Source organism: Lepidochelys kempii, chromosome 10, assembly GCF_965140285.1.
Source record: "Lepidochelys kempii isolate rLepKem1 chromosome 10, rLepKem1.hap1, whole genome shotgun sequence".
Classification (NCBI taxonomy): Eukaryota; Metazoa; Chordata; order Testudines; family Cheloniidae; genus Lepidochelys; species Lepidochelys kempii.
In genome coordinates this window covers 80,696,751-80,711,248 of record NC_136389.1, presented here as the reverse complement: position 1 = coordinate 80,711,248, position 14,498 = coordinate 80,696,751, and the positions used below count along the sequence as shown (strand labels likewise).

Genomic DNA, 14,498 nt, shown 5'->3' with positions numbered 1-14,498 from the left:
CTGGAAATGGTCAGCTGGCCAAACATCTCTGCCCTCTTTAACTAGTGAACTGCAAAGGGAAAAAAATGGGGTTTGCCTCCTTTGTTGTGTATAAAGATCAGATTGTTGGAGGGATGAGGGGTTGATTGCTTTTTACATTAAATATTCAGGACTTGTCATAATTCTAGCAATTTTTTCATCAAGAGCAGAACAGATAGCAATACAACAAGTGACACCTGCCACCTGCTTCACTATAAGGGGACGTGATTTCAGTTCATAGTGTTGCACTTCGTAGCACACGTACCTGTAACTCAAATGTCTCAGCAATATGCAAGGGCAATTTTTGTTAAATATTCAGCATATCCAACCCTTCATTTTAAGGCGGAGAGAGCTCAATCAATGTTGCTTAGACCCATGGAAGACAAGGCGATGAAGTAAAAAATTTAAACACCTGGCAAAAATATAGGGTATCAAAGAGGCACAAAGGGACAAATGTTTTTCCCTAAGCAGGTTACTTTTTACATCCCTTCACTTTCAGTACCAGTCTGCTCGGCAGCGTAAGACAAGCACTCACACCTGATAGGTATTCAGTGGTGAAGTAAGAAAGAAAATTTTCCAGTGATTAGAAGAGGTCTGCTCAGGCCTACTTCTAAAGCCTAACCTAATCCTTAGAGGGTTGACTGTTTTCAGACCCGACCCTTCCCGCCAAACCTGTCAGCACCACTGCCACCTTTTCCTTAGAGCTCAGCCTAGTGAGGGCTTCCCACAGCCCCTCTTACCATGCAGGGGGTCTCCCGCAGTTTCCTACCCAGGGGTTCTGCGCAGCAGCAGCTGCTGCATGCTTTACTTCTGCCAGTTTGCTGGACAAGTCACAGCACCTCTCACTCAGTGCAGCGGTGGGCCTGAAGCTGCCACCACAACACCCCGATGGGCAGGGGGAAGTGATCAGAGCCTCCCTGACCGGACCTGGAGAGAGTTGGATTGTTTTCTGACCTGACACAATCCTGACACTGGTAGTCAGGTCCCTTTGGGTTGGGTTGCACGCTCTAGTAATTGGAGTCTGGGACAGAGGGCTGGTCTCTGTTTCATTTCTACTGTTGATGCACCACGTGACCATTTTCCAAGTTTAATTTTCTACTGTCGTGCATGTTAGGGTTCAGAATAACTTTGATAGAAATTACATGAGTTTTGTCTTCTTCGTTTAGATGACTTTCCTGAGTCCACAGGGGTGAAACGAATCGTACAAGCCTTGAACGCCAATGTCTGGTCTAATGTAGTAATGAAGAGTGGTATGTAACCAAGGCTTTTCTCTGGTGTAAAGCTGGAATTCTGGATAAGTTAATGCCAATAGTTTTCAGTTCTTACAGCTAGAGTTTAAGTTCAGCAGGTTTTTAAAGTGGAAGTACTAGATCCACACTTGCAAAAGGGTATATAAAAACAGAGCTCCTTCTGAGTGCTTTTGGGGGCTGGCTGTTCAGCAATCTTTTCCAGGTGTCTGGCCTTAAAAGACTCAAAATTTACCATCTCACAGCATTCCCGCTATACTCAGAACTGTTATGTTGTAATGGTTGTATTCAAGCATTCCTTGGCGGTCTTTGGTAAGATAGATAGATCAGGGTCAAATGAAATTAAAGCTCATTCAACCAAAGCTCTGGCAGTGAGGTGGCCTGCCTCCCGTCTGTTCTGACTCTAAAACTTGTAATGAAGCCACCTCTAGTTCAGTGCACTTGCCTATCAAGTTTATATTGCCTCACACTGAGTCACAGATCAGTTGTTCTCACACTTTAAAATAGTGGCTAAAATAGGATTGAAGGAAGAGATTGGATTTTCTGAGGAATTCATTCCATGTGTCCCACTTCGTGGAACTGAACGTTACCCTCCCTCCCCAAATACACCCCAAAGTAGAAGCATAAAATAGCACTACCCTATGGTATTTTTAAAATCAGATATTTATACCCTATATTTCTACTGACTCAGCTACTGGTAAGCCAGTGTCCAGACATATTCCATCCTGTACCGTGTATTCCAGAAGGCTGTAGTGGAGACTAAGTTAGCCTACTACTGCTAGTCACTCTTCATAAGATGAGTTGGGTGTGAAAATATACAAAGCTCTCCATTTGTGAGCAATAGAAGCTTCAGAGTCTTTGGTTACATGGAAGTACTTGAGATCAGGAGCAAACATGGAAAAATCATCTCCCCAGGCACTAGGCCATCAGGTAGAGACTGTCAGATTGTGGAAATATCTACTTAGGCTTGGGCTCATTAAAAGGGAGGAGCAGTGCTTGCCTAGCATACTTTATTTTTGTAGTATAGATACAACCATCTTTTCAAACAAAGGACCCTTCAGTTGCCCTTGCAAGTGCATAGACTATCTGAGAAAATGTAGGAAGATGGATTTTCAAGTCACCTCCTCTGTGGCACATATTTCTCTACTATCTTGGCTCCTTCTCCCCGTCCTCCCTCCCCCACCTCACACAGTGACTGAGTATTGAAAGGTCTTTGCTAGTTCCTATAACCGATTACCTAATGGTAGTGTTTTTTCCAGTAGAACATGACTAAGTACTAAACTGGAAATCGATTGTTTTAAATTAACCTGGTGACTGTCGCATTAAGTCAGAATGAGATTTCAAAAAAGGTTCCAACTTTTATATAGCTGTGAGTGCGGTAAAACCAATAGCCATCCCGAGATGGTGTAAATTATTTCATTAGAGTGGAAGACACTTATTTGGCAGCTTGTTTCCTGGTTTTACATCCTGCATTTGACAGATGTTATATTACCGAAGAGCAGGACTCAGTCATATGCTGAATTCTACATTGGGGGGAAGTTCCCACACATCACTAGTGTATTTTGTAAAGGTCAAACTTGTTTAGAATCCAGATTTAAAGTTTCCACTATGCAATAACTACATAGCATTGCTGTACATTACTACAAACATGTCAGGAAATGAACTACATTTGGACTCTCTCGCAGCTTGAGCATACTTTCAAAGGGGCACGACTGAGCTCAGTGTGCCTAAGTAAAACATTGTACAACCTGTAACAATCCTTTGTTTTCAACTTCCTCCTGATCCTTAAAACTGGCTGCAGCAGAAATAAAATCTTAGCTTCTCTGTTGGCTGACCCCTCACCACCAGTCAGTGGCTGCTTGGCCTTGCTGCTTATCCTTCTTTGTGTGAGGATTTTTACAGGAAATGATAGGATGATTTCATAATACTAAGGATTTCTTCTAATGTACCATACCTTCTAAACTAGGATTGGCCATCAAGGCTACATCACAAATACCTATTTTAGTTGCTTTACTTTATTCAGTAGTTGCCTTACTTTAAAATCAGAAGATTCAGCTGTTTTTTACATTTGTAAGAAACTTGTTTTAAAGAATGAATATATTAAATTAATTGTTGGAACATATACATGCTTTCGTTTCTCCAGCAATTCAAATTGTAACTGGAAGAGCCTACTGGAGCCTTCTTTTCTCCCTCTCCCCTAAGAACATGTTTGATGCCTCTTCCACACTCATCTCCTAAATAAGGCAGTACAGCTCTCTATAACAGAGCGAGATGATAGAGCAAAATGGGTACTTCAGTATAGGGTTGAATGGTTACAATTCAGCCACATTATTATACTGAAATAACTGTTTTGTGAATAAAGCCTTGTAACTGTGAACTGAGTGTCACCGGTGCAGCGCTGTCAGCTTGGTGTACTTCAGTGAAGGGAAATGCAAAACGAAAGGAAAATAAATAGGCTTATCTGAGAGGCTGTGCAGAGTTCCATCCTCTGGCCGGGGTAAAGCAGGTCCTTACCTGTGTTTGGTCTTGGGAGTCAGATGGCTCTGTCACCTCCGGGGGTTAGGAGGGGCAAACAAAGTTCTTCGATATAAATAAAACACTTCCTATTCTTTGATGTTCAGGATCAGGCTGAGGAAGTGACTGGCTCTGCTGTCTCCTTACAATGGGGGAAGAGGAACAGGATACTTGCTGCTTTCATTTGAAAGACTCCTCCAGCTGACCTTCTTTCCTGCTTAAGTACTTGTTCCAATGAGCCCAGGTGGAGACTGAGCAGGTTCACTGGGGTGGGGCCAGCTAACTAGTTCTCTCCTTTTTGCAGGGAGCTAACCTCTTCTCTGCCTGCTGTAGTGAGGTATGTAAGCCCTATTGTTTGAACAAATGCTGACTTAACTTCCAGTGGGACAAAGCAGGCATTTTTACTCTTTTACACAAGATAAGGATTGTCAATCTATCACTCTGATCCAGGACTAATTATTACCTATTCTGAACCTCAGACCAGACAATTTTGGGGACAAATTCCACATCTTGAAGTGGAGGAGAAAGCTGTTTAAAAGCTGCTCAGCAGTGTAGTGTGTTCATTTTGCAGTTGTAGAGCAGGATTAGTGGGCAGAGTGCAGGTGAGGTAGTCAAAGGTGCAAAGTTAACACAATCTTCAGCTGGATATGGCTACAACAGATGTGTGTGGGGGTGGGGAGAATGTTTCAGTAGAAACCAATATAGTAAACATACCTTGGCTGCCAAATAAGCAAGTGTGGTGCTCAAAATGATGCTGTGAACACAGCCAGCCTGCTGTTCACAGCTGTTGCAAACTTTGCTTTTTAACTTTGGCATTTGTGAAGCTGTAAAGAATCTGCTGTTGATAACCTAATAGAACCATAAATTATGCCAGTTATTTCTGAGGGAGGGAGTTAGCTAGCTAATTTTTGGCTCCTGGTTCATAGAAAGAATACTGTCTAATGCTTTGCCCTGTTCCAGAGCTGTGCCCAGACGATAAAATAATTTTGACATCCAATAAAATGAGTTTGTAGGGAGACTTCTCAAAGGTGTAACTGCAACTCCAAGGTCTGTGTCTGCCTACTCACAGCTTTAGAGAAACACAGCTTCCTGCTCACAAATCATTGCTATATGGGGCAGTACTTTCAAACCAATATGTCAAGTTCCAAACAAGCTTGCAGGAGAGGGTGCAAATCCTTGTGTCATTTCTCTATATAACATGAGCTCTAATTGTAGAAATGAGAAGCCAACAAGAACTACACTATTACATCACAAAATCCATGCCTCTGCACAGGCAGGGATGTTCTCTCTTGTACCGGCTGGACAATAATGGCCAACCTACTTTCAGATGATTCAAATTGGTTAATAATCTTTCGTTTTTACCACTTCTCCAAAAGACAGCTTTTGCACAGCCTACAGAAACTTTTAAAAACTACTCTGTTGGGCTGTGGGTTCCAATATATTATCACTTCATCTGATGCTAATTTAGTTGGCATACCTCAGATGCTTTCATGCATCTTGCAGCCCAAGGTTTTTAAGGAGATTCAGTCAGCTAGACTGATTCACTTCTTCCCTGGGGCCTCTGGCAAGTAACCTGTTTCATCAATAAAACTGCATACAGCAGAGCCAGTTTAAACAAATACTTGGTAAAAGACTAAAGTGGATTTTTAAAAAAAATCAATCACTAAACTCAAGCACACAATGACAAATTTTATTAAAGGGGAAAGGAGGTATTTGGAATTATTTGAGGGATTTTTACATGTTTTCCAGATAGCTGATGATTTTGGTTTTAAAAAAAAAAAAATCTTGTATAAACTACAAATTGAATTGGAATGTGTATAAAAATTATATCATCCAAGCTGGAGCCTAGAGTTAAGTCATTAGTGCAATGTTAATGTAGGGCAGATTTCTTTTAAAAGTTTAAAAAAAAAAAAAATTCTGACATCTTGCATTTTGAATTATAAGCAGAATGTTATGTTCTTCTAACTTTTCAGTTGACTAAGCCCTCTGTTACTAATAAAATACTTTAAGTGCTCTGAGTCCATTATATTCAGCATGCAAATAATTTATAAATACTTATGTCAGTACCAGCCCTGCAAAAATATTTGTCCTAACATTTAATGTTGCTTGTTAAATTTGTCTCTGCTTAGTAATACTTAGCAGTTTTAAAACCCATCATGCTAGAGGTCAGAGATGGGAGGGTAATGAACTAGTTTCAGCTTCATGGTGCTGGCTTGGTAGGATTTTTTAAAATATTGTTAAAGTACACCGTGTGTTCATAAAAATTGAGTGTCCAGAACATCATACAGTCTGAGTAAACATTGTACTGTGGCCAGTGGACCCGTACGTTAATCCTGCATAAATTTAAAACTATTGTTCATGACATTAAGGTATGTCAGATTTAGAGGATAGAGCTGTATATAAACAAAGGCTTTTGTTGCATTTCCTTTGCGGAATAACAGACATTCACCTCCATTGATGCTGCGTGTGGTATGTGAAACAAACTCCACCACCCTTGTTAATCACTAGTGTACTCTCCTGCTGTGTTCTGAAAATCATACTGAACTGTGTTTCTGTCAGGGGGGTCTGGTGGAATCCAAGCATTAACTGGTACTTAGAGACCAGGACATACAATATCCAGGCCCACACTCACTTTTTAACACCTCCCACGACCCTTGTCCCCACTCTCATCACTGATTTTAACACTTAGAAATAATGCTGCCATGCCAGTGTTCTTGGACTCAGCCCTGCAACTAGTGGGACTGCTCGCACGCACGAAGGTAAGCATGTGCGCAAGGGTTTGCAGGCTCAGGAGGACAGTTGTGCTAGGCCCCAACCTTATTTTAAATCAGCATCTTTTAGGGACTTCATTTTTTGTAAACTATACGGGCATAGGTTTGTGTCATGATTTATATACTGCTTTAGCTATTTCCTGTAACAGACTTCATCCTATCTGCTGAATTGCTCTTTGGGAATAGTGTTGCATTTTCTATTAAACTAATAGCTGTTTTTCTTCAGACAGGAATCAGGGCTTTGGCCTTCTCAGTACGCTAGCAGGTGCAAACTGCAGCATTGGGTCAGAAGAGAACCAAGATACAAAAGTAAACGTTCTTATTTCTCACTTTTTTTAAAATCAGTGTTTTTCCTCTCTGCCCTGCCCTCCTCCCTGTCACACAATGTGATTACACCCTTTGTCTTCCACCTTCATTTTCTTTTTCCTCAAAGGACACTTCATGTCCTCTCTAAATACAATGTTAAAGGAAATACCCTCTGTAAATGTTATGAAGCCTGAAGACTTGCAGCCTGCATTTTTCTCAAGAAGAAAAGGAGGACTTGTGGCACCTTAGAGACTAACCAATTTATTTGAGCATAAGCTTTCGTGAGCTATAGTTCACTTCATCGGATGCATACTCAAGATTACCTGTAAGATGAATGCCCTTAGTAATGGAACAGCTGTCAGCTTGTGGCTGCGAGCTGTTGCACAGCACAGTTCCTTTGCGCTCAGTAACTTTCCCTGGTGAAACTTGGTTGAATTTTCAATGTGGGTGTTAGTCATAGGCTCTCTGACATTTGTGTAAATGCTTTCCCTCAGACAGCAGGCTGGAGCCAAGAAAAAGTTATACAAAATTCTAGTCAAGATGCTGGGGTTTTTTCATTTATGTCTGGGAGTAGTGTTTGTGCCAGATTAGAGCTACGGTTTGAGAGGTTATTTTTCAAAAGCCCTAAATTGTCTGCAGGAATATCATAGCTCAGAAAAATATGTATCATGGTAGCATTGTGTACATCCACAGTCCTATACAGCACTTTGGATGAGTAAAGATACACAAGATAGGTGCTCTATCCTGAAAAACTTGCATTTCAAGATCCATATGAAACAATCCCTGGAAAAGGCTAAGCTTTCAAGGGAAAACACAAAGCAACTGAATTCTTGGTGTTGCTACACCGCAACTACGTTTGATGTGTAGCTTTAAGTCTTTCACTCAGCTGAGATATTGTTTAAAAAAAATGATTAAGACTATCAAGAATGCTTCTCCTAAACACTCGTTAGACTTTCATAAATATCTGACTCTCTGAACTCCTATTGGCTTCCTGAATGTTTGAACTGGAATAGAGAGAGCTGTTTCTTCTTGGTTATAGTAATAACTGGTAATTTCCCTGACAGCCCCATCCACCAGCAGTGGACAGAGCAGAATCTCATTTAGACAACAGAGGAGATGCAGCTAGCACAAACAACTTGCAGATTGACAGCATTGTAGGTAAGTTCTTCCTTTGCTTAGTAAACAAAATTCTGATGAGTTTTACAGGGTGAGGTAGAAACTAAACCATGATGTGTACAAAAAAGGAACATTCCCAAAAAACTGTGTGGGAAGAGAGCCATTACTCATTATAACTGGATGATTTTGTGGCTTAGTTCTCTGGCCATAGGGTAACCAATATCAGAATAGTTTCCAGTTAGAAACTGCATAATAGTACTTCTCTAAAGATACCACGTTGACTGGATGCTTGCTCTTGGGACTTTTAAGCAGAAGACCAAGAACAGGAACGGAGTAAAAAAAAAAAAAAACACTCTTCAGAGAAGTAGAATTACAGATAATCAATTTCCCCTTTTTTTCCCAGCTTGTTTGTGGCAGAATCTTGCTTTAAAGAGACAGTACACAAATCTATGCCTCATTTTTTACATGTCCTTAGCCTTCATTGCTGTCAGTAGTTGACATTTCCTATCATTCAGTCAAAGATTTTAGCATATGTTTGTATTCCCTATTAAAAAGTTGACATGATGAACAACATGCACATGCAGGCATATATGCACCCCTATGCTAGATAGTTACAGAAGGCTACTGGTTCCTGGCCATCCCCATCCTCTCCCCAAAGATAATAGCATAATTGGGGTTGGGGTTGCCAGAGCCCCTAGAAACTAAGTAACCCTCTCATCAAAATCATGCCTCTTTTTGAGAAACCAAGGCCCAACCCTGCCGGGAACAGATTCCCTCAGAATTTAAGACAGAGGTTCCACTTGCCATATTGCTAACTCAGAGCATTCAAGTCTTTCTTCACAACCATGAGGGCTAGAAGCATTTTTTTTTAAATGAAAGCTGAGATCCTCCTGCATGACTACAGGAGCTGGGGCTTTAAGTAAATCTCAAACCATCACAAGACTATCACTATCAAGTTGTGAGACCTAGCAAAACTACACTTATCTCAGAGTAGCTACCAGCCTCATCCCCAACCTACTCTTCAGATCACTGGAAGAGAACATATAGTTCCATGGATGCTTCTGCTTCTGATGGAAAGAGATTATAGGCTTAGTTCTTTTACAGTATGGAAACAAAACTAAAAATATATGTTTTGGGGTTAAGACCAGATTTAAATTGTTCCCTGTTCACAACATTGAGTGTATAAATGTAAAAGTCCCTAGCTTCCAACGTACAGTATTTAACTTATTGGGCTGGGATGTATTAGAGGGGACTAATATGAGAACTTTTAAACTACCTGGTATTGAGTGCTTAACAGGCATTGTCCAAATCCTAGTCTTCTGGGGATTGATGGTGATGTTTAAGCAAAAACTAAGTCAGCACTTCGATTTGTAATGATCCCCAGCCATTTCTAAGGCAGATAGTGTTAAGACCAGCAAGAAAACTTGTTACATTTTGACATTTATAGCCATTTTAAACCATGTTCTTGAACTTTGTCAGATTTTAAAACACCTTGTAATGTGTGTCACGTCAGAACCGAGTAACATAGTAATTAATGCCATGAACCAATGGAAAATTCCAACCTTTTATCCATCACATTGCAAAGGGAGCCAGGAGTCTTTCATTAGTACTCCATATAATGTTTAATATCCAGCAATTTATCATCAAACTAATGTGCTATCCAGCAGGAACAGTCCCGCTTAGATCAATGTTAATATGCTTATTTCAGATCCCATGTTAGATATGGATATTCAAGAGCTAGCCAGTCTTACCACAGGAGGAGGAGACCTGGAGAATTTCGAAAGACTGTTTTCAAAGCTGAAGGAAATGAAAGGTACTGTAAATGAAGAGCACACCATCAGTGACTGGACAGTTAATAGTCAAAAAGCCAGTTAGCAGACCTGGGAACTTCATTGCGTCCATGTGAACATCTTGAAAGTTATTCTTGTAATGGTTGAAATCTTGTTGAACACTTTGATCTGTTGTACTTCCCTTTTCATCTTAACTAGTATTGATCTTGAAAGCAGTAGTCCTTTGTCAATTAAACTCATCATTGTAGGTAAATAGTGCTTTATTTTTAAGAACATCTAAGTAGGTCCCACTGGAGTAGCTCAAACATTCTGCACTAGTCTTCTTTCGTGATCTTCTACTCCACAATCTTCTATGAACAATTCCATGACAAGAATTGTGATTAAAAAAATAGAACTTCATGCTAATCTTAAGGTTTAAGGAGGTTTAGAAATGGTTGTGAGGTGGAATCCAAAATACTTAAAACCACTGAATTTCTAGCGTAGTTGAATTTTGGAAGTCCTCGCTAAAGTCTCCACTCTCTCTCTTTTCCCATGATATTCCAGTAGTTCAGAAATAACTTTCCAATCCCTCTTGGAGCACTGCAGTAGGCCATCTCTGTTTCTCTCAATGCTCAGTAACTCTGCTAACCCTTGAGGGAGACAAACTAACATTACTCTTCTTTTCCCTACAGACAAGGCAGCAACATTGCCCCATGAACAGAGAAAACTGCATGCAGAGAAGGTGAGGTCTGAAACAAGAACTTAAATTCTCCAGAATTCTCCAGCTTTGCGTGTTCATGTTTCTAAATAGCAGCTACTCTTGACGACATTTAGCAAGGCATGACTTTATTTCATAAATAGAAAAATAGATCTGCTCCTGGAGTTTTATACATATAGAGCATCTTCCAAACAGAATACAAATGATCTAATCTGGCCAACAGGCTTACGAATGGGCCTGCTGCTGATCTCCCAGGAAAACGGCAACAATCTGGAATTTTAAAGTTGAGGGCGGGTTACAGTTATCGGAAATTCAGAAATCATGCAGTAGAACTGAAGGCTTGAACCAATTCCATTGAAGTCAGTGGAAAACTCTCTGACTTTAGTGGGAATTAGATCAGACTTTAACAAATTTCACAAACAGATTTTATCTTGCAGATATTCCAAAGCCCTCTAAATTGTCACACCCATTTTGTTGGGATTTTAGCCAGAGAAAGAAAATAACATTTCAGCGAGGAGTACTGTATATAGCTGTCACTACTGTGTTTAACTCCTGGTCACTTTACATTTATTAGCATGTAGCACAAACTTCAAGTGTCTTGAGCTTGTTTTGCTACCTTTGACCCACAGGTGGCCAAAGCATTCTGGATGGCAATTGGAGGAGACAGAGATGAGATTGAAGGCCTCTCCTCAGATGAAGAAAACTAAGTTCTCTGTAGCTGTTTGTAGTAGACCTGATGCAATATCCTAAAAGTTAATGCTGGACGTTTCCGACAAACAACTCATTTTTTGCTGAAGCTGCTATTGGACTTCGTTTGCTTAGAAATTAAGTGATCCTCCTTGCTTATCATTGAGTAACGCATTCCATAACACCTGAAACTGCATTAGATTGTGTTTGTTCTCCTGCCTGTATTCTCTCTGTGTGTGGCTTTTTCTGTGTATTTTTAAGGTAGTGTGTACCATCTTTACCATAAGTAGCAAACCAGTTTATATTTTCCAAATAACCATTTTTGTTGTTTCCTTAGAGTTTTTTAAAAAACAAATTCACCATCTGTTTTTTTTCTATGAGGTTGTCAAATCAGTACTTGAATCTAAACTCAAGATTTGAGGCCTGGATTGGTCTCAAGTTTTTATGTAGCTTTAGAACTAATTTACTGGTTTAAAGGAACCAGACTTGTTTGAGCCAGGAAAAGAAAACTGCTGAATTGCACTCTATTGAGAGATGGTAGAGTAAGGCCACAGGATTAGTCCTGTTCACTGATTGCCATCAATGTTAAAAATGACCTAGGGAAGGGCACAGGCCTAGTACTGGTGAATTTTATCCTAAATGCTGAGTAAAAGCCATCACCTCAACAACACTAAATTGTCACATGACATGCCTTACAGCCTTAGGCACCTGTATTTAATCGGGAGACTAGAAAGTATTAGAGCACCAGCAAGTGGGAGGAGTATTGCTTTGTAGTGGTACTCAGTGCTAGAAAAAGTATAGTAGATTAACAATGAGCGTACTTGGCAAAGTATTCCTCTTCCCCTCTGCCTCATTGTAGATGCTCAGTCTGAGTGTCTCTTTTCCTCCCTGGACACTAGGAAGCAAAGATTGACTGGAGATACATTTAGAGTGTAAGCATATCAGGCACCATTGAGATAATCACCATAAAGACAAGAAATCTGAAAGGAAGAAGGTTGGGGATGGGGGGTAAGAAGGTAAAGGAAAAGCCAGTTACCAGTTTAGTCTACTTTTCTCATCAAACATAACTAACTCTCATCAGAGAGCAGATAGGGATACAGTGAAAGGAGGTGGGACCTACCTTAAACAGTGGCCCATAAAACATGTCTTTCCATGCTAGAAGAGAAAAGCCACTTTAGATGATGCAACCAGCCGTCTTGCAACTATTCAGCACAAGGGCCCAGGCTTCTCTAATGCCTCTCAGGCTTGTCATGTGCCACGCCCGGTATTCCCTAACCCACATGAAAATAGTCCATGTCAAGACAATCGTTTTTACTTTGAAAAGAGAAAGAGCTTTTACTTTTCTGATACTTGAGCCGCAGTGTACATTAAATTTTAGGGATTATGGAGCCTATACTTTCAGTGAAACTCCATAAATGCATCCATAAAAGCTGAATTTCTGGAAGCCCTATGACAATAGGGTCTTTCGCATCCACAGAACTTGGTCTATTCTTTTGATCCTGGGTTAGGATCAAATGAAGATGAAACAGGAGGGTGGCAGGAACACTCAAAGCCACAAGTCAAAACTGAAAATTGTGAAGCCATTATGAATAGCAACTAATGCTGCTTTGATCATAGTTGAGGCTCAGCTGTAAGGGCTTGCCACCTGTGATTCCATCACAGCAAAGTGGACCTTTTTGAATGGCGGTTGCTTTGTATGGAGAGACCTTACACTGCTTCCTGTCTCTGTGTCCAGTCATTTGTGTGTTTCTCCTGGGACTGACTTTGCAGGAGCCATGGGAAAGTCTCAGACCTCCTCAGGCAAGAGTCTAAAGTGAAAGGCTGCAGGGATGGATCTGATTCCTTATATGCAGAAGACTGTGCTGGGAGGCACTGCTCTCTCCTCAGAACCATCCTCCCAGTCAACAGTGTTGGAAATCAAACTGAAGGGGTTTGAGACAACTCTCCGCAACAGCTCTTTTGTTCTGTTGTTTTCCATCTCATCCTGTTCTATCCTCTTCTGCAAGCAGAAAGAGCTTTGAGGAAGAGATCATGGAGTTATATTCTGTTGAGTTATAGTGTTTCATGCCTCCTTGCTTCGTGGAAGGCAGAGACTTTACCCTTTGCTAAATATTTGGTCAGGTGGTGGGGAGGCATGTGGCAAAAGAGTAGAGAAGACTCATTTAAATACCCTAAAGAGCAGCATGCATTTGAATGCTCTGTAAAGCAGATTCACAGGATACATCTGGCCGTAGTTTAAAATTTAAGATCTTGACTGACTTTTTTTTTTTAAAGTGCTGGCAGGTGAAGCAAGAGACACCAGTAAGAGGTAAGAACCCAAGGCATGCAGGGAATGAGTACACCAATCCAACCTAACCACCCCGTCTTCCTGCTAACTGGGAGGGATATTTGGGGTAGGGACGGAGGGGGGTGAGAAGTCTTTAAAAGACCAGCACAAGTTGATACGATTGGCAGGAAAGTGCCAGGACTCCCAAACAGCAGTAACTAGCCAGGATTGTCAGCACAGTATGCGCTTCCACTGCCACTAGTCCCTGTAACGGCCATTCGTTTCCACGGGTTTTAACACTTGCCCCAACGTGTCAGCACGTCAGGGAGTGCTTTGGAACAGCTTAGTGCTGTAAACTTGTATCCCAGCAGTTGAAGCACTTTAAATAAAAATCTATTCATGAGTCAAACTAGCTGTTGTGGCTAGAAAATAGGATGGAATTAAATTCAGCGATTCTTAGATTATTGAATTGTATTTTTTGAGAACTTGTGTGGTGGTTTTTTTTCTTCTGTTTTTTGGCTGCAAAATTTCTTACAGTAGAGGTTTTAGAAATAAATAAAGCAAGTGTTAATGGAAAAGCAAAATGAAAAAAGCTGCTGTATCCTTTTGTTTAGGGTTTTCTTTAGTGTGTAAACTAGCATTGTAAACATGGAAATGGGCTGATTAAAATGCTATTTAAATACATCTGTAACAGTTTGGAAATCACTTTTAATCTCATGTTAGTAGTTAAATAAGGACATGGCTTGCAAGAGGTGAACTTTCCTTAGCTCTTGGAAAACTGGCATTCTAGTGGCTCCACTGAGCTTTTGATCAGGCCCTTTAGTAGTCTACTTAACTGCTTAGGGTAAAGCTATTGGCTACCAAAGATTCCCTTTGCAATTGAAATTGGACAAGCGTACCTCCCTCCTGCTTAAGCCCTAACCCAGGAAGGCACTTAAACACTTGACTTTAGAGGGACGACTCATATGGTTAAAGTTAGGCACGTGCTTAACTGGGACCTTAAGCAGTTGTGCAGTACTGCTGTAGACGGTCAAATAGCTGCTGGTTTTTGCCCAGAAAAATAGTGTCTTGAAGCATCCCAAAGAA

General features: G+C 40.7%; 1 protein-coding gene across 2 annotated transcripts in view; it reads left to right on the top strand.

Annotated features, from left to right (window-relative positions):
- The window catches only part of AAGAB (alpha and gamma adaptin binding protein), a 29,535-nt gene extending 15,439 nt beyond the window's left edge, over window positions 1–14,096 (top strand). For both annotated transcript variants that reach the window (XM_073304428.1, XM_073304429.1), the window contains 6 exons: window positions 1,185–1,268; window positions 6,777–6,859; window positions 7,921–8,014; window positions 9,681–9,785; window positions 10,434–10,483; window positions 11,089–14,096. In XM_073304428.1, coding sequence (XP_073160529.1) covers window positions 1,185–1,268; window positions 6,777–6,859; window positions 7,921–8,014; window positions 9,681–9,785; window positions 10,434–10,483; window positions 11,089–11,166 — 494 coding nt within the window. In that variant the 3' untranslated portion in view covers window positions 11,167–14,096. The remainder of the gene's footprint in view (window positions 1–1,184; window positions 1,269–6,776; window positions 6,860–7,920; window positions 8,015–9,680; window positions 9,786–10,433; window positions 10,484–11,088) is intronic.
- The last annotated feature ends 402 nt before the right edge of the window (window positions 14,097–14,498 follow it).